Genomic DNA, 22,537 nt, shown 5'->3' on the forward strand with positions numbered 1-22,537 from the left:
TTCAACTGAGTTGGTAATTACAGGAGAGTTGCAGATATATTTCCACCAAGCTGTTCAGTTCAGTTTGTTACACATTAGAACGTTATTTTTGTGTTTCCGTTAGCAAAAGTTGAGGGTGGTCCCGATAGAACCGCTCCATTCTTGGTACCGCCTCGGTCGAGGTTCCAAGCGGGCAGAAGGTGTAGTTAAAACACTTCAGAGGTATGATCACATTATCCCGTTGGAGGTATAACAGGTGGTGTTTTTAATACAATCACTCTAGGAGAGGGGATTACCAGACCGTTACATGGAAAACGCCGGTTACGGTTCAGTGACACGACGGAAGTTGCGCCCATAATTTACGCAAGGCATCATGGGGGCTACAGATAAGATGGATATGGACCTCTGATGCACTCGTCTACAAGAAATTAAAGGTGTGCATCAACCTTTACAGTCAGTATTTTGTAGCTAGAAAAATAAATCCTGAGATCCAAAAATACCATGAAAAAACTGTTTGTTGCTAATACTTCTGTGAACGTACAAATGCCTCAAAATTGCAAACTTGAATAAATGTAAATAAATAATAAATGTACTTTGTTTCTTTCCACCACTGATAAAGACCACAGACTACTACGGACTCTTAGAAGAAATTTTTCATCTGACAGAAACACAACTGAATATAAAGAAAATCTTTAATTTTTAAATTAAACACATTCTTAGAAAAGATGATTAAGGGCGGCTGGTTAGCTCAGTCGGTAGAGCGAGCGCCCATGTAAATGCCAAGGCTCAGTCCTAGCAGCGGTGGACCCGGGTTCGAATCTGGCCTGTGGTCCTTTCCGCATGTCATTTCTCTCTCTCCCCCTTTCCAACACTCTATCCACTGTCCTATCAATAAAATGCTTAAAAATCACCCCAAAAAATAACTTTAAAAAAATCAAAAAAAAAAAAAAAAAGAAAAGATGATTAAAGCTCCAGACAGTGGTGAAATTAAATTCATAGTGCAGTTCAGTAAAGTAATAAAATCTAAAATTAACTTCTAAATTTCTAAATGCAGGACTTTTACTTGTAACTGAGTATTTTTATGGTATTGCTGCATTTACTCAAGTAAAATATCTGAATACTTCCTCCACCTCTAAACTACTGACTGACTTAACACAACTGACAGCTCAAGGAAATAGACCACTTTCACTTCCCACCACAAGAATCTTAAAGTATGAGTTATGTTGTCGGTTTGTGGGCTAAACCATTGTTCACTGGAGGGAAGCTGTGTGTTTACAACTGGATGTTAAAACCTGATTAAAGTTGGTACCTGCCACACTAACACGATCAGACTTTGTGCCTTCCTGCACACTGGCACCTCCTCTCACATCCTCTTTTAAATTTCAAAGACGGATTACGTGGTTGAAGAGAAGGACAAAGTGAGTATTAATTACAGACTTTACTGCTAATTTCTTCTGAAAAATGAATCTACTGTTAGATAAGATCCTTAATGACATTAATTACAAAACACACTGTTGTGTTTTGAACAAAGAAAATGCTGATCAGTGCGTGAAGCTATCAGCAGAATGTTCTGAGAGTTAACATGTTCTGACAGGGCCACTGTCACACAAGTGTGAACAGGTCTGTTCAGATCTGTTATTACCACCTACTCGACCCCTGGGATCCGCGGGGTCACTGAGCTCCTCATTAATAAACAGGCAGACAGATGTTAATAGCATGTACCTGAATCACGAATATGTAGGATATTACTACTGACATGCATGTAGTATTACGTCACAACGTCTGGGTATTAGCCGTGTGTTTACCACGTGTTTATTTGCATATAGATTGGGGAAGTGAGATCGGATCACAAGTGGCCTCTGGAGACACATGTAGAGTAGCTACTCTAATACCAGGTGTGAACAAACGTCCTGAAAACTGTCCACTTGTGATCCGATCACCGTTTCCTGTTTCAATGTTGACTGATGTGACTCGATAGTAGCTGTTTATTTGTCCTGTGAAGAGGCTGAGAATATTATGGCTGATGATGTTATGGCTCACTGTTTTAGTGCTTAACTGTACTGCTTTGTCTACATTAATCAACCTACAGTACAGGAACTTGTAACCCCCCTTTGTGATGAGAAATAATGTCATTTTTTCATGTGTTTAAAAGTGGAAGACTCTGAATAAACCTATACATAATGTATATACATATAGAAGGTATGAATAATTTATTTTTTATTATATTAGATATGGTGAATTGAGAAAATGAAATCAGTAATGATGTTGAGTGGTTATCAGAACTATATTTATATCCACAGAAGTTCTCTTTGAGGCGTAAATATTAATAAATGATATATTTTACCTGGTCAGTGTGATGTTTGAGTGTTTCCTCAGTTTCTGCTTTTAATTTGCAAACGTTTTTTGTTCGTCCTCTCGGTGTGTAACAGATGGCGTTGATGATGTTAGAGGCGAAGTGGACAGCAGCCCTGGTCTCAATCCTGGAGGAGCTCACCGAGCCCCAGTTCAGTAAGTTGCTGTTCAAACTGGACACAATCCCTCAAGGTTTGAAGTCTGGCAAGGCCAGAGAAGATATCCCTCATATAATCGTCCAGTACTATGGGACAGAGAAGTCCATAACTGTCATAGATAAAGAAATGAAGCTGATACCAAGGAACGACGCTGCAGTCCAGCAGCTGCTGCTCCCCTTTGTGGAGAAACTGAAGAAAAAACAGCAGAAAATCAAAAGTGAGTTCATACGATTGAAGCTGTGAATGGATTTAGATTATTTCCCCCCGTTGTTTGATTCTTTAACATGAAATCACAGTGAATGTAACTGGGATGTTTGACACTTTATGTCAAAGTAAAAAGGTTTACAAAGTGATCAAAACAAATATGAAACACAAATACATAACTGATGGTCGGCCACACAGAAGCCAACTCCGTGGTTTTCTTTCACTTTTTAAAATGTGTTTTTCAGAAAAAAAGAGCAAAGTTACAACTGACTCAGGCCCAGTGGCCAAGAAGCCCAAACCTGCAGCTGGTAGGTCAACACACACTGAGAATACTCTGACTGTGGTCGTGTAGAGACATTATTGAAGTTTTACCTTAAAAACATCGACAGTGTTGTTTGTTTCTTCTCTTAAAGATCAACTGAAGAGCTGCCGACCTGACGAGGTGAGAAAGAAAACGGTTAATAACGAACACTCCACCTAGCTGCTGCTGACAACAGATACATTCAAGCTCATATTTATTTTATCATATATATAAAATATGTATTATTTTTTACACTATTTCATCCTACTCGTCCTGTCATCATGGCCTATGTACTGTCGCCGTTACTTTGAGTTTTTATCTGCATGTGCGTCCATCTGTATATAAATACATTGATAGTTCAAAATATGTATTCTGTAAGTGTCTTTAAAACATTACCTCTCAATAAAATTACTTGGAGGAATTCTTCTAATAGTGTTTTTATCTTGTGGTTTGTTCAGATGCTTCCTTTCGGAGCTGTGAAGCCTCAACAGACAGTGACGCAGGAATCATCCATGCAACCAACTGGATCCATGGAAACTAAGGTAGCTGCAGTGACGTCTCTGTGTTTGTTTATTTATCATCTAGTCATAGCTGAGAATAGTAAAGGTCCCTCAGACTCCCCTGAGGGGTCCCGTTTTCCACAATAGGATTTCTGTTAATCCTTTCAAAGTAAAAACCCTCTGTTGACGAACTGTGTTGTCAAGGTCATCATCAATTAATGTTAAAGAAATTAACAATTCAATAAAAAGAAAAAAATGATCTCAGTTAGAATTAAATAATCTTAATTGTTAAAAGATATAACAAAAACAGTCAAATATTAAAGAATATTTTACTTCACTTACCATCTTCTTAAGGAGTTTTCAATAATATCTCCTGGTCTCCACGTGTTTTTCCATCAGATTCATCAGGAGAATCCTGTTTGAAAATTCCTTTCACTCCGTTCAGATCAGTTTATTGAGTACACCTTGTTAAAACCAACGCAGTCTAAGACGGACCGTTTCACACCCGGAAGTCTGAACCGAAGCTCGCGTTTTATTAACTTGTAAACATTTGATCCGGTTAGTTTTGGTTTCACATTGCAATGATGCTAGCACAAAGAACTCGTCATGACATACCTATGTCCTGTCATCAACACCTATACTTCCTATTGTCAATGTTGATACATCCTGTCGACAACGCCCACGTCCCCCCATCAACACCTATACGTCCTGTCGCCAACGCCTACATCCTGTCATCAATGCCTATACGTCTTGTTGTCAACGTTGATACATCCTGTCATCAAATGAAACCATTGCTTTAAACAGACATAACAAAACTGTTAGACACTGTCTCGTCTCTGCTCAGTTTATAAGCTGTTAAATATTGTGTGGTTCGCAAACAGAAATAAATCTTCCTTTAATGCAGACACTCAACTATTTGACTAATTTATCAGAGTGGTTATTATACTGAACTTTCGGCTTGTCCCAAACCTTCACTATGAATGTGGATCTGTGTTTATTCAGGTTCAGAGTGCCTTTACAGTCAGTATTTTGTAGCTGGAAAAATAAATCATGAGATCCAAAAATACCATGAAAAAACTGTTTGTTGCTAATACTTCTGTGCAAGTAACGTACAAATACCTCAAATTTGCAAACTTGAATAAATGTAAATAAATAATAAATGTACTTTGTTTCTTTCTACCACTGATAAAGACCACAGACTACTACGGAGTCTTAGGAGAGATTATTCGTCTGACAGAAACACAACTGAATATAAAGAAAATCTTTCATTTTAAAATTAAACACATTCTTAAAAAAGATGATTAAAGCTCCAGACAGTGTTGAAATTCACTTCATAGTGCAGTTCAGTACAGTAATAAAATCAAAAATTAAATTCTAAACTTCTAAATGCAGGACTTTTACTTGTAACTGAGTATTTTTATGGTATTGCTGCATTTACTCAAGTAAAATATCTGAATACTTCTTCCACCTCTAAACTACTGACTGACTTAACACAACTGACAGCACAAGGAAATATATCACTATCACTTCCCACCAAATGAAACTGAAAGTATGAGTTATGTTGTGGGTTTGTGGGCTAAACCATTGTTCACTGGAGGGAAGCTGTGTGTTTAGAACTGGATGTTGAAGCTAAACAGTCAAAAGTTGGGAAAAAATAAAGATTGATGATGAGAAATTCACATATTTTAGCATTTATTCTGGATAAAGTGCGGAGGCGAGCAGGCTGAAAAACCTGATTAAAGTTGGTATCTACCACACGAACAAGATCAGACTTTGTGTCCTCCTGCACACTGGCACCTCCTCTCACATCTTCTTTTAAATTTCAAAGACGGATTACGTGGTTGAAGAGAAGGACAAAGTGAGTATTAATTACAGACTTTACTGCTAATTTCTTCTGAAAAATGAATCTACTGTGAGATAAGATCTTTAATGACATTAATTACAGATCAAACTCTGTTGTGTTTTGAACAAAGAAAATGCTGACGAGTGTGTGAAGCTATCAGCAGAATGTTCTGAGAGTTAACATGTTCTGACAGGGCCACTGTCACACAGGTCTAACAGGTCTGTTCACACCTGTTATTAACTACATCCTCAGTGATCAGATCACAAGTGGACAGCTCTAAGTACAGGTGTGAACGCACTCAAGACACATTGAGGACCCATTGAGATCCGATCACTCAGACCACATTAAGAGGTGGTCTGAGTGATCGGATTTGGTAAAGGTTAATCTTTTTCTCATAAGTCCATAAAACTTTGTCCCACAACCTTTGAGTCTCGTCTCTGTACATTTTGGTAAATTCCAATCTGGCCTTCTTATTCTTATTGCTAATGAGTGGTTTGCGTCTTCTGGTGTAGCCTCTGTACCTTTGTTCCTGAAGTCTTCTGCGAACGGTGGATTGTGATACCTTCACTCCTGCCTTCTGGAGGTCGTTGGTGATGTCACTGACAGTTGTTTTAGGGTTTTTCTTTACGGCTGTCACAATGTTTCTGACATCAACTGCTGATGTTTTCCTTGGTCTACCAATTCGACATCTGTTGCTCATTACACCAGTGGTTTCTTTCTTCCTCAGGACATTCCAAATGATTGTACTGGCTATGGCCAATTTTGTGCAATGGCTCTGATTGTTTTTCCATCTTCTCTCAGCTTTAAAATTGCTTGCTTTTCTCCCATAAACAGCTCTCTGGTCTTCATGTTGGTTACACCTTTTTAACTATAAATGCAGTCTGCACAGGCTAAACCCAAACCTGAAACTGAGAGTAGACATTCAGCGCTGTTTATTGTTTGAATAATCAATGTAATAGGACACACCTAGGCAACAAAAAACACCTGTCAGTCACATGTTCCAATAATTTTGCTCACTTGAAAAATGGGTGGGCTCAAACAAAAGGCGCCATCTCCTAACTTGTGTAACAGATCCAGATATAAATACCTGGAAATAGAAGCTGAAATACTGATCTTTTGTCTCAAATTCATCTTTTGATGTCAAACCCAAATGTTTTCCGTGTACAGCAAGAACAAAGGAATTGGCCTCGCTGTTCCAATAGTTTTGGAGGGATTGATACATATATACACATACATGCATACATATGTTCGTTTGTTGTTTGCCTGTTTTGTTTCGATTTTGATGGGAAATAAATAATAATGTTCTCATTCGATGAGAAATAATGGCATTTTTTCATTTGTTTAAAAGGGGAGGACTCTGAATAAACCTATACATACTGTATATACATATAGAAGGCATGAATCATTTATTTTTTATTATATTAGATATGGTGAATTGAGAAAATGAAATCAGTAATGATGTAGAGTGTTTATCAGAACTATATTTATATCCACAGAAGTTCTTTTTGAGGCGTAAATATTAATAAATTATATATTTTACCTGGTCAGTGTGATGTTTGAGTGTTTCCTCTGTTTCTGCTTTTAATTTGCAAACGTTTTTTGTTCGTCCTCTCGTCTCTCGGTGTGTAACAGATGGCGTTGAGGATGTTAGAGGCGAAGTGGACAGCAGCCCTGGTCTCCATCCTGGAGGAGCTCACCGAGCCCCAGTTCAGTAAGTTGCTGTTCAAACTGGACTCAATCCCTCAAGGTTTGAAGTCTGGTAGGACCAGACAAGATATCCCTCATATAATCGTCCAGTACTATGGGACAGAGGAGTCCATCTCTGTCATAGATAAAGAAATGAAGCAGATACCGAGGAACGACGCTGCAGTCCAGCAGCTGTTGCTCCCCTTTGTGGAGAACCTGAAGAAAAAACAGCAGAAAATCAAAGGTGAGTTCATACGATTGAAGCTGTGAATGGATTTAGATTATTTCCCCCCGTTGTTTGATTCTTTAACATGAAATCACAGTGAATGTAACTGGGATGTTTGACACTTTATGTCAAAGTAAAAAGGTTTACAAAGTGATCAAAACAAATATGAAACACACAAATACATAACTGATAGTCGGCCACACAGCAGCCAACTCCGTGGTTTTCTTTCACTTTTTAAAATGTGTTTTTCAGAAAAAAAGAGCAAAGTTACAACTGAGTCAGGCCCAGTGGCCAAGAAGACCAAACCTGCAGCTGGTAGGTCAACACACACTGAGAATACTCTGACTGTGGTCGTGTAGAGACATGATTGAAGTTTTACCTTAAAAACATCGAGAGTGTTGTTTGTTTCTTCTCTTAAAGATCAACTGAAGAGCTGCCGACCTGACGAGGTGAGAAAGAAAATGGTTAATAACGAACACTCCACCTAGCTGCTGCTGACAACAGATACATTCAAGCTCATATTTATTTTATCATATATATAAAATATGTATTAGTTTGTATACTATTTTATCCTACTCGTCCTGTCGTCAACGCCTACGTGCTTTCGCCGATACTTTGCAGATTTGGATTAATAATACAAAACATAATCAACGAATCATGAGCTAATACTTTTGTACTTTTACTTTTGAATGCACATTTACTTGTAACATTGTTAAAAAGATTTCAGTATTTCTTCCACCACTAAAGCCTCAAAATATTCATGTTAGAGTCTTTATCTGCATGTGCGTACATCTGTATATAAATATGTAAATAGATCAAAATATGTACTCTGTAAGTGTCTTTAAAACATTACCTCTCAATAAAATTACTTGGAGGAATTCTTCTAATACTATTTTTATCTTGTGGTTTGTTCAGATGCTTCCTTTCGGAGCTGTGAAGCCTCAACAGACAGTGACACAGGAATCATCCATGCAACCAACTGGATCCATGGAAACCAAGGTAGCTGCAGTGAAGTCTCTGTGTTTGTTTATTTATCATCTAGTCATAACTGAGAATAGTAAAGGGACCTATCAGACTCCCCTGAGGTGTCCCGTTTTCTACAACAAGATTTCTGTTAATCCTTTCAAAGTGAAAACCCTCTGTTGACGAACTTTGTTGTCAAGGTCATCATCAATTAATGTTAAAGAAATTAACAATTCAATAAAAACAAAAAAAAAATTATCTCAGTTAGAATAAAATAATCTCAATTGTTAAAGGATAAAATAAAAAACATCAAATAATAAAGAATATTTTACTTCACTTACCATCTTTTTCAGGAGTTGTCAATAATATCTCCTGGTCTCCACATGTTTCTCCATCAGATTCATCAGGAAAATCCTGTTTGAAAATTCCTTTCACTCCGTTTGGATCAGTTTATTGAGTACACCTTGTTAAAACCAACGCAGTCTAAGACGGACCGTTTCACACCCGGAAGTCTGAACCGAAGCTCGTGTTTTTTTCAACCTGTAAACATTTGATCCGGTTAGTTTTGGTTTCACATTGCAATGATGCTAGCGCAAAGAACTCGTCATGACATACCTACGTCCTGTCGTCAACGCCTATACGTCCTATTGTCAATGTTGATACATCCTGTCGACAACGCCCACGTCCCCCCATCAACACCTATACACATGTCGTCAACGTTGATACGTAGTCGTATATACGTCGTGTAGTAGTCTCCTACGTCATGTCATAGTCGCCTATACGTCCTGTCATAGTCGCCTATACTTCCTGTCGGAGTTGCCTATACGTCCTGTAATAGTCGCCTACGTCATGTAGTCATCGCCTACGTCCTGTAGTCATCGCCTACGTCCTGAAGTCATCGCCTACGTCCTGTCGTACGTAAATAGCTCAAAATATGTACTCTGTAAGTGTCTTTAAAACATTACCTCTCAATAAAATTACTTGGAGGAATTCTTCTAATAGTGTTTTTTTCTTGTGGTTTGTTCAGATGCTTCCTGTCGGAGCTGTGAAGCCTCAACAGACAGTGACGCAGGAATCATCCATGCAACCAACTGGATCCATGGAAACCAAGGTAACTGCAGTGACTTCTCTGTGTTTGTTTATTTATCATCTAGTCATAACTGAGAATAGTAAAGGACTCATCACACTCCCCTGAGGTGTTTCGTTTTCTACAACAGGATTTCTGTTAATCCTTTCAAAGTAAAAACCCTCTGTTGACGAACTGTGTTGTCAAGGTCATCAGCAATTAATGTTAAAGAAATTAACAATTTGATAAAAACTAAAAAATGATCTCAATTAGAATAAAATAATTGTAATTGTTAAAAGATATAACGGAAACAGGCAAATATTAAAGAATATTTTACTTCATTTACCATGTTTTTCAGGAGTTTTCAATAATATCTCCTGGTCTCCATGTGTTTTTCCATCAGATTCATCAGGAGAATCCTGTTTGAAAATTCCTTTCACTCCGTTTAGATCAGTTTATTGAGTAAACCTCGCTAAAACCAACGCAGTCTAAGACGGGCCGTTTCACACCTGGAAGTCTGAACCGAAGCCTGCGTTTTTGTCAACTTGTAAAAATTTGATCCGGTTAGTTTTGGTTTCACATTGCAATGATGCTAGCGCAAAAAACTCTTCATGACATACCTACGTCCTGTTGTCAACGTTGATACAAACCATAAACAAAGTATAAACTAAGCAAACCATTAAGCAAACTATAAACTAAGCAAACCACAAAAAAAAATCTATAAATGAAACAAACCATAAAACAAACTATAAACTAAGCAAACCATAAAACAAAACTAAGCAAACCACAAAACAAACTATAAACTAAGCAAGCCATAAAAAAACTATAAACTAAGCAAACCACAAAACAAACTATAAACTAAGCACACCATAAAACAAACTATAAACTAAGCAAACCATGAAACAAACTATAAACTAAGCAAACCATAAAACAAAACTAAGAAAACCACAAAACAAACTATGAAGTAAGCAAACCATAGAACAAACTATAAACTAACCAAACTACAAAACACTGCTAAGCAAACCATAAAACAAACTATAAACTAAACAAACCATAAAACAAACTATAAATTAAGCAAACCATAAAACAAACTATAAACTAAACAAACCATAAAACAAGCTATAAACTAAGCAAACCATAAAACAAACTGTAATAGAAACAGAGAGAGGGATGGTGGAAATGAAGTGCCGCAGAGCAAAGACGAGAGCAAAGAATGGCCTCCAGAAAATGTTTAAACAATTATATTATAATTATAATAAGAATTTCTTTCTAAACACAAATGTGGTGTTTTAAAACAGGGACTGTGATTCCTAATCAACAGACTGTTCATGAAAAGACAAAAGTTAAATTAAATTTTTTTGTATCTGATATCTGAATATCTTGCAAACCTACTCAAAATTCAACCTGTGCTCTATTACTGCCATCTAGTGGGCACTTTGGCGAACACAACACATTAAATGAAGAGCCTGTCGATAATATTGGAGAATTGTTTTCTATATTTATATTAGATATATTATATTAGATATGGTGTATTGAGAAAATGAAATCAGTAATGATGTTGAGTGGTTATCAGAACTATATTTATATCCACAGAAGTTCTTTTTGAGGCGTAAATATTAATAAATGATATATTTTACCTGGTCAGTGTGATGTTGAGTGTTTCCTCTGTTTCTGCTTTTAATTTGCAAACGTTTTTTGTTCGTCCTCTCGTCTCTCGGTGTGTAACAGATGACGTTGATGATGTTAGAGGCGGAGTGGAAAGCAGCCCTGGTCTCCATCCTGAAGGAGCTCACTGAGCAACAATTCAGTAAGTTGCTGTTCAAACTGGACACAATCCCTCAAGCTGTGAAGTTTGACAAGACCAGACAAGATATCCCTCATATAATCGTCCAGTACTATGGGACAGAGGAGGTCCATCTCTGTCATAGATAAAGAAATGAAGCTGCTACCGAGGAACGACGCTGCAGTCCAGCAGCTGCTGCTCCCCTTTGTGGAGAAACTGAAGAAAAAACAGCAAAAAAAAAAAGTGAGTTCATACGATTAAAGCTGTGAATGGATTTAGTTTATTTCCCCCCGTTGTTTGATTCTTTAACATGAAATCACAGTGAATGTAACTGGGATGTTTGACACTTTATGTCAAAGTAAAAAGGTTTACAAAGTGATCAAAACAAATATGAAACACACAAATACATAACTGATGGTCGGCCACACAGAAGCCAACTCCGTGGTTTTCTTTCACTTTTAAAATGTGTTTTTCAGAAAAAAAGAGCAAAGTTACAACTGAGTCAGGCCCAGTGGCCAAGAAGGCCAAACCTGCAGCTGGTATGTCAACACACACTGAGAATACTCTGACTGTGGTCGTGTAGAGACATTATTGAAGTTTTACCTTTAAAACATCGACAGTGTTGTTTGTTTCTTCTCTTAAAGATCAACTGAAGAGCTGCCGACCTGACGAGGTGAGAAAGAAAACAGTTAATAACGAACACTCAACCTAGCTGCTGCTGACAACAGATACATTCAAGCTCATATTTATTTTATCAATTATATAAAATATGTATTATTGTTATACTATTTTATCCTATACGTCCTGTCGTCAACGCCTACGTGCTGTCGCCGTTACTTTGTAGATTCGGATTAATAATACAAAACATAATCAATGAATCATGAGCTAATACTTTTGTACTTTAACTTTTGAATGTACATTTACTTGTTCATCCATCCATCTTCAACCGCTTATCCGGGGTCGGGTAGCGGGGGCAACAGCTCCAGCAGGGGACCCCAAACTTCACTTTCCCGGGCAACATTACCCATTCCCAGGCCAGTGTGGAGATATAATCTCTCCACCTAGTCCAGGGGGCATCCTCACTAGATGCCCGAACCACCTCAACTGGCTCCTTTCGACGCAAAGAAGCAGTGGCTCTACTCCGAGTCCCTCACGGATGACTGTGCTTCTCACCCCATCTCTAAGGGAGACGCCGCCAGCCACCCTCCTGAGGAAACCCATTTCGGCTGCTTGTACCCGCGATCTAGTTCTTTCGGTTATGACATTTACTTGTAACATTGTTAAAAAGATTTCAGTATTTCTTCCACCACTAAAGCCTCAAAATATTCATGTTAGAGTCTTTATCTGCATGTGCGTATATCTGTATATAAATACGTAAATAGTTCAAAATATGTACTCTGTAAGTGTCTTTAAAACATTACCTCTCAATAAAATTACTTGGAGGAATTCTTCTAATATTGTTTTATCTTGTGGTTTGTTCAGATGCTTCCTTTCGGAGCTGTGAAGCCTCAACAGACAATGACACAGGAATCATTCATGCAACCAACTGGATCCATGGAAACCAAGGTAGCTGCAGTGAAGTCTCTGTGTTTGTTTATTTATCATCTAGTCATAACTGAGAATAGTAATGGACTCATCACACTCCCCTGAGGTGTCCCGTTTTCTACAACAAAATTTCTTTTAATCCTTTCAAAGTAAAAACCCTCTGTCGACGAACTGTGTTGTCAAGGTCATCATCAATTAATGTTAAAGAAATTAATAATTCAATAAAAACTAAAAAAATGATCTCGATTAGAATAAAATAATTGTAATTGTTAAAAGATATAATAAAAACAGTCAAATATTAAAGAATATTTACTTCACTTACCATCTTTTTCAGGAGTTGCCAATAATATCTCCTGGTCTCCACATGTTTTTCCATCAGATTCATCAGGAGAATCCTGTTTGAAAATTCCTTTCACTCCGTTTGGATCAGTTTATTGAGTACACCTTGTTAAAACCAACGCAGTCTAAGACGGACCGTTTCACACCCGGAAGTCTGAACCGAAGCTCGTGTTTTTTTCAACCTGTAAACATTTGATCCGGTTAGTTTTGGTTTCACATTGCAATGATGCTAGCGCAAAGAACTCGTCATGACATACCTACGTCCTGTCGTCAACACCTATACGTCCTATTGTCAATGTTGATACATCCTGTCCGACAACGCCCACGTCCCCACATCAACATCTATACAACATGTCGTCAACGTTGATACGTAGTCGTATATACGTCGTGTAGTAGTCTCCTATGTCATGTCATATTCGCCTATATATCCTGTCATAGTCGCCTATACGTCCTGTCATAGTCGCCTACGTCATTTAGTCATCGCCTACGTCCTGTAGTCATCGCCTACGTCCTGAAGTCGTCGCCTACGTCTTGTCGTACGTAAATAGCTCAAAATATGTACTCTGTAAGTGTCTTTAAAACATTACCTCTCTATAAAATTACTTGGAGGAATTCTTCTTATAGTGTTTTTTTCTTGTGGTTTGTTCAGATGCTTCCTTTCGGAGCTGTGAAGCCTCAACAGACAGTGACGCAGGAATCATCCATGCAACCAACTGGATCCATGGAAACCAAGGTAGCTGCAGTGACTTCTCTGTGTTTATTTATTTATCATCTAGTCATAACTGAGAATAGTAAAGGACTCATCACACTCCCCTGAGGTGTTTCGTTTTCTACAACAAGATTTCGGTTAATCCTTTCAAGTAAAACCCTCTGTTGACGAACTGTGTTGTCAAGGTTATCATCAATTAATGTTAAAGAAATTAACAATTTGATAAAAACAAAAAATGATCTCAATTACAATAAAATAATTGTAATTGTTAAAAGATATAACGGAAACAGGCAAATATTAAAGAATATTTTACTTCATTTACCATGTTTTTTCAGGAGTTTTCAATAATATCTCATGGTCTCCATGTGTTTTTCCATCAGATTCATCAGAGAATCCTGTTTGAAAATTCATTTCACTCCGTTTAAATCAGTTATTGAGTAAACCTCGCTAAAAACCAACGCAGTCTAAGACGGGCCGTTTCACACCTGGAAGTCTGAACCGAAGCCTGCGGTTTTTGTCAACTTGTAAAAATTTGATCCGGTTAGTTTTGGTTTCACATTGCAATGATGCTAGCGCAAAAAACTCTTCATGACATACCTACTTCCTGTTGTCAACGTTGATACAAACCATAAAACAAAGTATAAACTAAGCAAACCATTAGCAAACTATAAACTAAGCAAACCACAAAACACAACTAAGCAAACCACAAAAAAAAAAATCTATAAATGAAACAAACCATAAAACAAACTATAAAACTAAGCAAACCATAAAACAAAACTAAGCAAACCACAAAACAACTATAAACTAAGCAAGCCATAAAAAAACTATAACTAAGCAAACCACAAAACAAACTATAAACTAAGCACACCATAAAACAAACTATAAACTAAGCAAACCATGAAACAAACTATAAACTAAGCAAACCATAAAACAAAACTAAGAAAACCACAAAACAAACTATAAAGTAAGCAAACCATAGAACAAATTATAAACTAACCAAAACATGAAAAAACTATGAAGTAAGCAAACCATAAAGCAAACCATAAACTAAGCAAACAATAAAACAAAACTAAGCACACCTCAAAACAAACTATAAACTAAGCAAACCGTAGAACAAACTATAAACTAAGCAAACCATAGAACAAATTAGAAACTAAGCAAACCATAAAACAAACTATAAACTAAGCAAACCATAGAACAAACTATAAACTAAGCAAACTACAAAATACTGCTAAGCAAACCATAAAACAAACTATAAACTAAACAAACCATAAAACAAACTATAAACTAAGCAAACCATAAAACAAACTATAAATTAAGCAAACTATAAAACAAACTATAAACTAAACAAACCATAAAACAAGCTATAAACTAAGCAAACCATAAAACAAACTGTAATAGAAACAGAGAGAGGGATGGTGGAAATGAAGTGCCGCAGAGCAAAGACGAGAGCAAGAATGGCCTCCAGAAAATGTTTAAACAATTATATTATAATTATAATAAGAATTTCTTTCTAACACAAATGTGGTGTTTTAAACAGGGACTGTGATTCCTAATCAACAGACTGTTCATGAAAAGACAAAAGTTAAATTAAATTTTTTTTATCTGATATCTGAATATCTTGCAAACCTACTCAAAATTCAACCTGTGCTCTATTACTGCCATCTAGTGGGCACTTTGGCGAACACAACACATTAAATGAAGAGCCTGTCGATAATATTGGAGAATTGTTTTCTATATTTATATTAGATATATTATATTAGATATGGTGTATTGAGAAAATGAAATCAGTAATGATGTTGAGTGGTTATCAGAACTATATTTATATCCACAGAAGTTCTTTTTGAGGCGTAAATATTAATAAATGATATATTTTACCTGGTCAGTGTGATGTTTGAGTGTTTCCTCTGTTTCTGCTTTTAATTTGCAAACGTTTTTTGTTCGTCCTCTCATCTCTCGGTGTGTAACAGATGACGTTGATGATGTTAGAGGCGGAGTGGAAAGCAGCCCTGGTCTCCATCCTGAAGGAGCTCACCGAGCAACAATTCAGTAAGTTGCTGTTCAAACTGGACACAATCCCTCAAGCTGTGAAGTTTGACAAGACCAGACAAGATATCCCTCATATAATCGTCCAGTACTATGGGACAGAGGAGTCCATCTCTGTCATAGATAAAGAAATGAAGCTGCTACCGAGGAACGACGCTGCAGTCCAGCAGCTGCTGCTCCCCTTTGTGGAGAAACTGAAGAAAAAACAGCAAAAAAAAAAAAGTGAGTTCATACGATTAAAGCTGTGAATGGATTTAGTTTATTTCCCCCGTTGTTTGATTCTTTAACATGAAATCACAGTGAATGTAACTGGGATGTTTGACACTTTATGTCAAAGTAAAAAGGTTTACAAAGTGATCAAAACAAATATGAAACACACAAATACATAACTGATGGTCGGCCACACAGAAGCCAACTCCGTGGTTTTCTTTCACTTTTTAAAATGTGTTTTTCAGAAAAAAAGAGCAAAGTTATAACTGACTCAGGAGCTTTGGCCAAGAAGCCCAACCTGCAGCTGGTATGTAAACACACACTGAGAATACTCTGACTGTGGTCGTGTAGAGACATTATTGAAGTTTTACCTTAAAACATCGACAGTGTTGTTTGTTTCTTCTCTTAAAGATACACTGAAGAGCTGCCGACCTGACGAGGTGAGAAAGAAAATGGTTAATAACGAACACTCAACCTAGCTGCTGCTGACAACAGATACATTCAAGCTCATATTTATTTTATCAATTATATAAAATATGTATTATTTTTATACTATTTTATCCTATACGTCCTGTCGTCAACGCCTACGTGCTGTCGCCGTTACTTTGTAGATTCGGATTAATAATACAAAACATAATCAATGAATCATGAGCTAATACTTTTGTACTTTAACTTTTGAATGTACATTACTTGTCCATCCATCCATCTTCAACCGCTTATCCGGGGTCGGGTAGCAGGGGCAACAGCTCCAGCAGGGGACCCCAAACTTCCCTTTCCCGGGCCACATTAACCATTCCCAGGCCAGTGTGTAATCTCTCCACCTAGTCCAGGGGGCATCCTCACTAGATGCCCGAACCACCTCAACTGGCTCCTTTCGACGCAAAGAAGCAGTGGCTCTACTCCGAGTCCCTCACGGATGACTGTGCTTCTCACCCCATCTCTAAGGGAGACGCCGCCAGCCACCCTCCTGAGGAAACCCATTTCGGCTGCTTGTACCCGCGATCTAGTTCTTTCGGTTATGACATTTACTTGTAACATTGTTAAAATGATTTCAGTATTTCTTCCACCACTAAAGCCTCAAAATATTCATGTTAGAGTCTTTATCTGCATGTGCGTATATCTGTATATAAATACGTAAATAGTTCAAAATATGTACTCTGTAAGTGTCTTTAAAACATTACCTCTCAATAAAATTACTTGGAGGAATTCTTCTAATATTGTTTTTATCTTGTGGTTTGTTCAGATGCTTCCTTTCGGAGCTGTGAAGCCTCAACAGACAATGACACAGGAATCATTCATGCAACCAACTGGATCCATGGAAACCAAGGTAGCTGCAGTGAAGTCTCTGTGTTTGTTTATTTATCATCTAGTCATAACTGAGAATAGTAAAGGACTCATCACACTCCCCTGAGGTGTCCCGTTTTCTACAACAAAATTTCTTTTAATCCTTTCAAAGTAAAACCCTCTGTCGAACGAACTGTGTTGTCAAGGTCATCATCAATTAATGTTAAAGAAATTAATAATTCAATAAAAACTAAAAAAAATGATCTCGATTAGAATAAAATAATTGTAATTGTTAAAAAGATATAATAAAAACAGTCAAATATTAAAGAATATTTTACTTCACTTACCATCTTCTTCAGGAGTTTTCAGTAATATCTCATGGTCTCCACGTGTTTTTCCATCAGATTCATCAGGAAAATCCTGTTTGAAAATTCCTTTGACTCCGTTTTAGATCAGTTTATTGAGTACACCTCGCTAAAACAAACGCAGTGTAAGACGGGCCGTTTCACACCCGGAAAGTCTGAACCGAAGTTCGCGTTTTGTCAACTTGTAAACATTATGATCCTATTGTCAATGTTGATACCATCCTGTCGACAATGCCCACGTCCCCCCATCAACACCTATTCGTCCTGTTGCCAACGCCTACATCCTGTCATCAACACCTATACGTCCTGTTGTCAATGTTGATACATCCTGTTGACAACGCCCACGTTCCCCCATCAACACATATACGTCCTGTTGCCAACGCCTACATCCTGTCATCAACAGCTTTACATCCTGTTGTCAAAATTGATACATCCTGTCGACAATGCCCACGTCCTGTCATCAACACCTATACGTCCTGTCGCAAACGCCTACTTCCTGTCATCAACACCTATACAACCTGTCGTCAACGTTGATACGTCCCATCGCCAATGCCTATACGTCAATGTCGTCAATGCCTGTACGTCCTGTCATCAACGCTATACGTCTTGTCAATGCCTACGTCCTGCTGTCATGGCCTACGTCCTGTTGCCAACGCCTATACGTCCTGTCGTAGTCGCCTACGTCATGTAGTTGTCGCCTACATCCTGTAGTCGTTGCCTATGTCCTGTCGTAGTCGCCTATACATCCTGTCGTTGTTGCCTATACGTCCTGTCGTAGTCGCCTATGTCCTGTAGTTGTTGCCTATGTCCTGTCGTAGTCGCCTATGTCCTGTAGTTGTCGCCTACGTCCTGTAGTCGTTTCCTAAGTCCTGTCGTCAACGCATATAGACCTTGTCATGGCCTACGTCCTGTCGTAGTCGCCTAAACGTCCTGTCGTAGTCGTCTATACGTCCTGCCGTCAAAGCCTCCATCACAGACCTTGTAACATTGTTAAAAAGATTTCAGTATTTCTTCCACCACTCTCACCTCAAAATATTCATGTTAGAGTCTTTATCTGCATGTGCGTATATCTGTATATAAATACGAAAATAGCTCAAATATTTACTCTGTAAGTGTCTTTAAAACATTATCTCTCAATAAAATTACTTGGAGGAATTCTTCTGATTTTGTTTTTTTATCTTGTGGTTTGTTCAGATGGTTCCTGTCGGAGCTGTGAAGCCTCAACAGACAGTGACGCAGGAATCATTCATGCAAGCAACTGGATCCATGGAAACTAAGGTAGATGCAGTGACATCTCTGTGTTTGTTTATTTATCATCAAGTCATAGCTGAGAATAGTAAAGGACTCATCACACTCCCCTGAGGTGTCCCGTTTTCTACAACAGGATTTCTGTTAATCCTTTCAAAGTAAAAAACCCTCTGTTGACGAATTGTGTTGTCAAGGTCATCATCAATTAATGTTAAAGAAATTAACAATTCAATAAAAACAAAAAAAATTATCTCAGTTAGAATAAAATAATTGTAATTGTTAAAAGGATATAACAAAAACAGTCAAATATTAAAGAATATTTTACTTCACTTACCATCTTTTTCAGGAGTTGTCTATAATATCTCCTGGTCTCCACATGTTTTTCCATCAGATTCATCAGGAGATCCTGTTTGAAAATTCCTTTCACTCCGTTCAGATCAGTTTATTGAGTTCAACTTGTAAACTAACGCAGTCTAAGACGGGCCGTTTCACACCGGAAGTCTGAACAGAAGCTTGCGTTTGTCAACTTGTAAACATTTGATCCAGTTAGTTTGGTTTCACATTGCAATGATGCTAGCGCAAAGAACTCGTCATGACAGACCTACGTCCTGTCGTCAACGGCCTATACTCCTATTGTCAATGTTGATACATCCCTGTCGACAACGGCCCACGTCCCCACATCACACCTATACGTCCTGTCGCCAACGCCAAACATCCTGTCATGAACACTTATCCGTCCTGTCGCCAACGCCTACATCCTTTCGCCAACGTCTATACAACCTGTCGTCAACGTTGATACATCCTGTCGCCAATGCCCATACGTCCTGTTGTCAACACCTACGTCCTGTCGCCAACGCCTGCATCCTGTCATCAACACCTATACGTCCTGTTGCCAACGCTCACGTCCTGTCATCAACACCTATACAACCTGTAGTCAACGTCGATACATCCTGTCGCCAACACCCATATGTCCTGTCGTCAACAGCTACGTCCTGTCATCATATAAAACCATGGCTATAAACAAACATAATAAAACTGTTAGACACTGTCTCGTCTCTGCTCAGTTTATAAGCTGTTAAATATAGTGTGGTTTGCAAACAGAAATAAATTGTCCTTTAATGCAGACACTCAACTATTTGACTACTTTATCAGAGTGGTTATTGTACTGAACCTTTCCTTCTTGTCCCAAACCTTCATTATGAATGTGGATCTGTGTTTATCCAGGTTCAGAGTGCTGCTGTCCAGACTGGGAGGATTACAATAATCAGGATCAAAAGATCCAATAAATTCTACACTCACCTGGTGGTAGAGTTCAACGACCGGCTGCAGACTGTTTTTGTGACAACTCGACTTCTGGCAAACGCATTTGGCTACATAGCGAATGATGATTTTATGGAGAGATTCTCTTATGAAATACCGCTCACAGCAGAAGCAAAAATACAAGGAAATAAAATTATAGAGATCAAAAACAGGTAAAAATGTTCTACAGATATTTGTAGATCAGGGTGATGTTGGTTTGTGTTTTCTGTGTCAGGTGGGATACTCCCAGTGCTCCACCAGTGGGTGGTTCACTTCCAGGTCATGGTAAGACAGTCTGTCCTCTCCTTTTTCTTTTTCTACTTGTTCTTAATATACTGTAAGAGCAGTCAACCCACTCCAACTGTTGAGGCCTTTTAATCGAAGCTTGTGCTTCAACTGAGTTGGTAATTACAGAAGAGTTGCAGATATATTTCCACCAAGCTGTCCAGTTCAGTTTGTTACACATTAGAACGTTACTTTTGTGTTTGCATTAGCAAAATGTTGGGACCCGCCATCAAGATGGTGGCAAGTGACCACATGAACTCAAACTTGTTTGTAGGCCATGCAAACATCTTGAGACAAGTAGCCAGCCATCTTAGATTGATATTGTGTTTTAAACCTTTATTATCTTGTAAATAAATGTTTGTGGATTATACATGCTGGTCTGTTTAATGTTGTACAAGAGTGAATAATGTCAACCGCTGCTGTGTCAAGAACTCCAAAATCCTTCAACCTCTACTATCTATTGATATCGTGATTTTTGGTTCTAGTTATTAATTTAATTATTAATCAATGTCCATTGTTTAGTATACTTAATGAGACTTATCTATGAGACTACATAAATGTGCTATCATTTTCTCTTTGTTTCAGAGTGGTGCCCCGAGGATGATTTAATATACATTAAATCATATTATTCAATATATTAATAATTATTTGATAATTATTTACTTTTGATAGCCATTTTAATGTCTTTTTTGATCTTATATACCAATATAATTTGTTGCCTGTTATTATTAATATATATTGATAATCTATTAATATCAATTTTATTGATAATTATCTTTAATATTTTCTTATAACTAGACCAGCTCTTATCTGCATCCCCAACATTATGGTGCCCCGTGTGAGGCATAGTATTGTTGGTAAATTGTTCATAATTTTGCAATATTAATTTCAGCAACATTTTTGGTTAAACCGAAAATTTTGATTCCACTTCTAAACAAACCAAAAGTGTTTACATTCTACACCACTAGTCTTCCACAAGAGTAGACGTCTAGCTAATTCAAGTTAACCTACGCTGTAGAACTTGAAATAATTTTGGTTCAGCGTTTTGAATACCAAGTATTCAATGCAATCTAGTCAAGTTGTCATAATTTGCTGTTAATCTAAGTGTTCCTTTAGTGACAAAGCGTGCCACCGGCCCTGTGTAACAGAGAGCTTGTACCTGGCTGTGTAACTGCCAAGCATTCCAGCCTGAGTTAAATATAGCCTGAGATAGAGCCACAGTGTGCTACCAGCCTTGTGATATAAGTTTGCACCTAGCTGTTACTTCCACGTGTTCCAGTTTGAGTCACCTTTAAGAGACATCATCACAACTGTTACTGGCCCTGCATCTCAGTTAGTGCATGCTGTAAGTGTGTAAGCAAACACTGTTAATGTTTTGTTTGATGCCCACTAGAGTCACTAGTTGGTGCTGTAGCTACCGCTCGTCCACAGGAAGCTACCCCCCATAGTGTAGGCCAGTGTATTGTTGTAAGGCTAGTGTACCTCCCAAGTTACACTACAAGGTTTCTGCCAACGCAACACCATAGCCAACAACATTGTTTTTGTTTTGTACTAGACATCCTGTTTAGTTTCACCCTCCATTCCAGTGACAACAATGGAGAACCCCTGTGTAGAGCTTTTTATTTCTTCCCTAGCACAGAGCCTAAACCCTGGCTGCGCTGTATTCATAAGCAGGTGCAGGAAGGAAATACAATCGCTCCTCACAGACAGGTGTGATGCGCAGACCGCATCCAAAGACCCATTGTTGAAATGCTTGCTACTGATTTTCCACAGGCAAACAAGCCTCGCCATTCAGAGTAAAGCATCCCTGGAAAAGGAGGTAGATAACCTAAGAACGCAAAATGCTTGTCTCCTCCGTAACGTTCAGACAGCTAATAAGAAAGCCATGCGTTACTTAGAAGACCTGCATTCAGCAGTTAGATCTTTGTCAACACAAAGAGAAATTGTTAGGGCTTAGATTAGAACATCTCGCCCCACCAGTCTGTCAGTCATTGTGATTCTGGTAACTCCGATTCACTCTCCTCACTTGATGAGAGGTTAGCTCCCTCTCCATTCAGAAGTGAAGGATTTCCAACCGACTCAAAGTCCTTAAAAATGAAGTCAGCTGCTCAACCTCCACTGAAGAAAGAGTGAACAGCTACCTGAC

At 38.0% G+C, this 22,537-nt stretch overlaps 1 protein-coding gene across 11 annotated transcripts in view; it reads left to right on the top strand.

Annotated features, from left to right (window-relative positions):
* The window catches only part of LOC119476334 (titin-like), a 37,981-nt gene extending 17,220 nt beyond the window's left edge, over positions 1 to 20,761 (top strand). Inside the window, exons 14-25 of one of the 11 annotated variants that reach the window (XM_037749753.1) lie at positions 3,453 to 3,536; positions 6,970 to 7,267; positions 7,502 to 7,564; positions 7,670 to 7,698; positions 8,165 to 8,248; positions 9,240 to 9,323; positions 12,544 to 12,627; positions 13,595 to 13,678; positions 17,154 to 17,237; positions 18,754 to 18,837; positions 20,032 to 20,325; positions 20,490 to 20,761. In XM_037749753.1, coding sequence (XP_037605681.1) covers positions 3,453 to 3,536; positions 6,970 to 7,267; positions 7,502 to 7,564; positions 7,670 to 7,698; positions 8,165 to 8,248; positions 9,240 to 9,323; positions 12,544 to 12,627; positions 13,595 to 13,678; positions 17,154 to 17,237; positions 18,754 to 18,837; positions 20,032 to 20,283 — 1,230 coding nt within the window. In that variant the 3' untranslated portion in view covers positions 20,284 to 20,325; positions 20,490 to 20,761. Of the gene's footprint in view, positions 1 to 3,452; positions 3,537 to 6,969; positions 7,268 to 7,501; positions 7,565 to 7,669; positions 7,699 to 8,164; positions 8,249 to 9,239; positions 9,324 to 11,252; positions 11,309 to 11,537; positions 11,601 to 11,705; positions 11,735 to 12,543; positions 12,628 to 13,594; positions 13,679 to 15,624; positions 15,923 to 16,155; positions 16,218 to 16,321; positions 16,351 to 17,153; positions 17,238 to 18,753; positions 18,838 to 20,031; positions 20,326 to 20,489 lie in introns of those variants that run through there. The other 10 variants (XR_005203996.1, XR_005203997.1, XM_037749754.1 and 7 more) reach the window with 10 other exon arrangements.
* The last annotated feature ends 1,776 nt before the right edge of the window (positions 20,762 to 22,537 follow it).

Source organism: Sebastes umbrosus, chromosome 17 (genome assembly GCF_015220745.1).
Source record: "Sebastes umbrosus isolate fSebUmb1 chromosome 17, fSebUmb1.pri, whole genome shotgun sequence".
NCBI lineage: Eukaryota > Metazoa > Chordata > Actinopteri > Perciformes > Sebastidae > Sebastes > Sebastes umbrosus.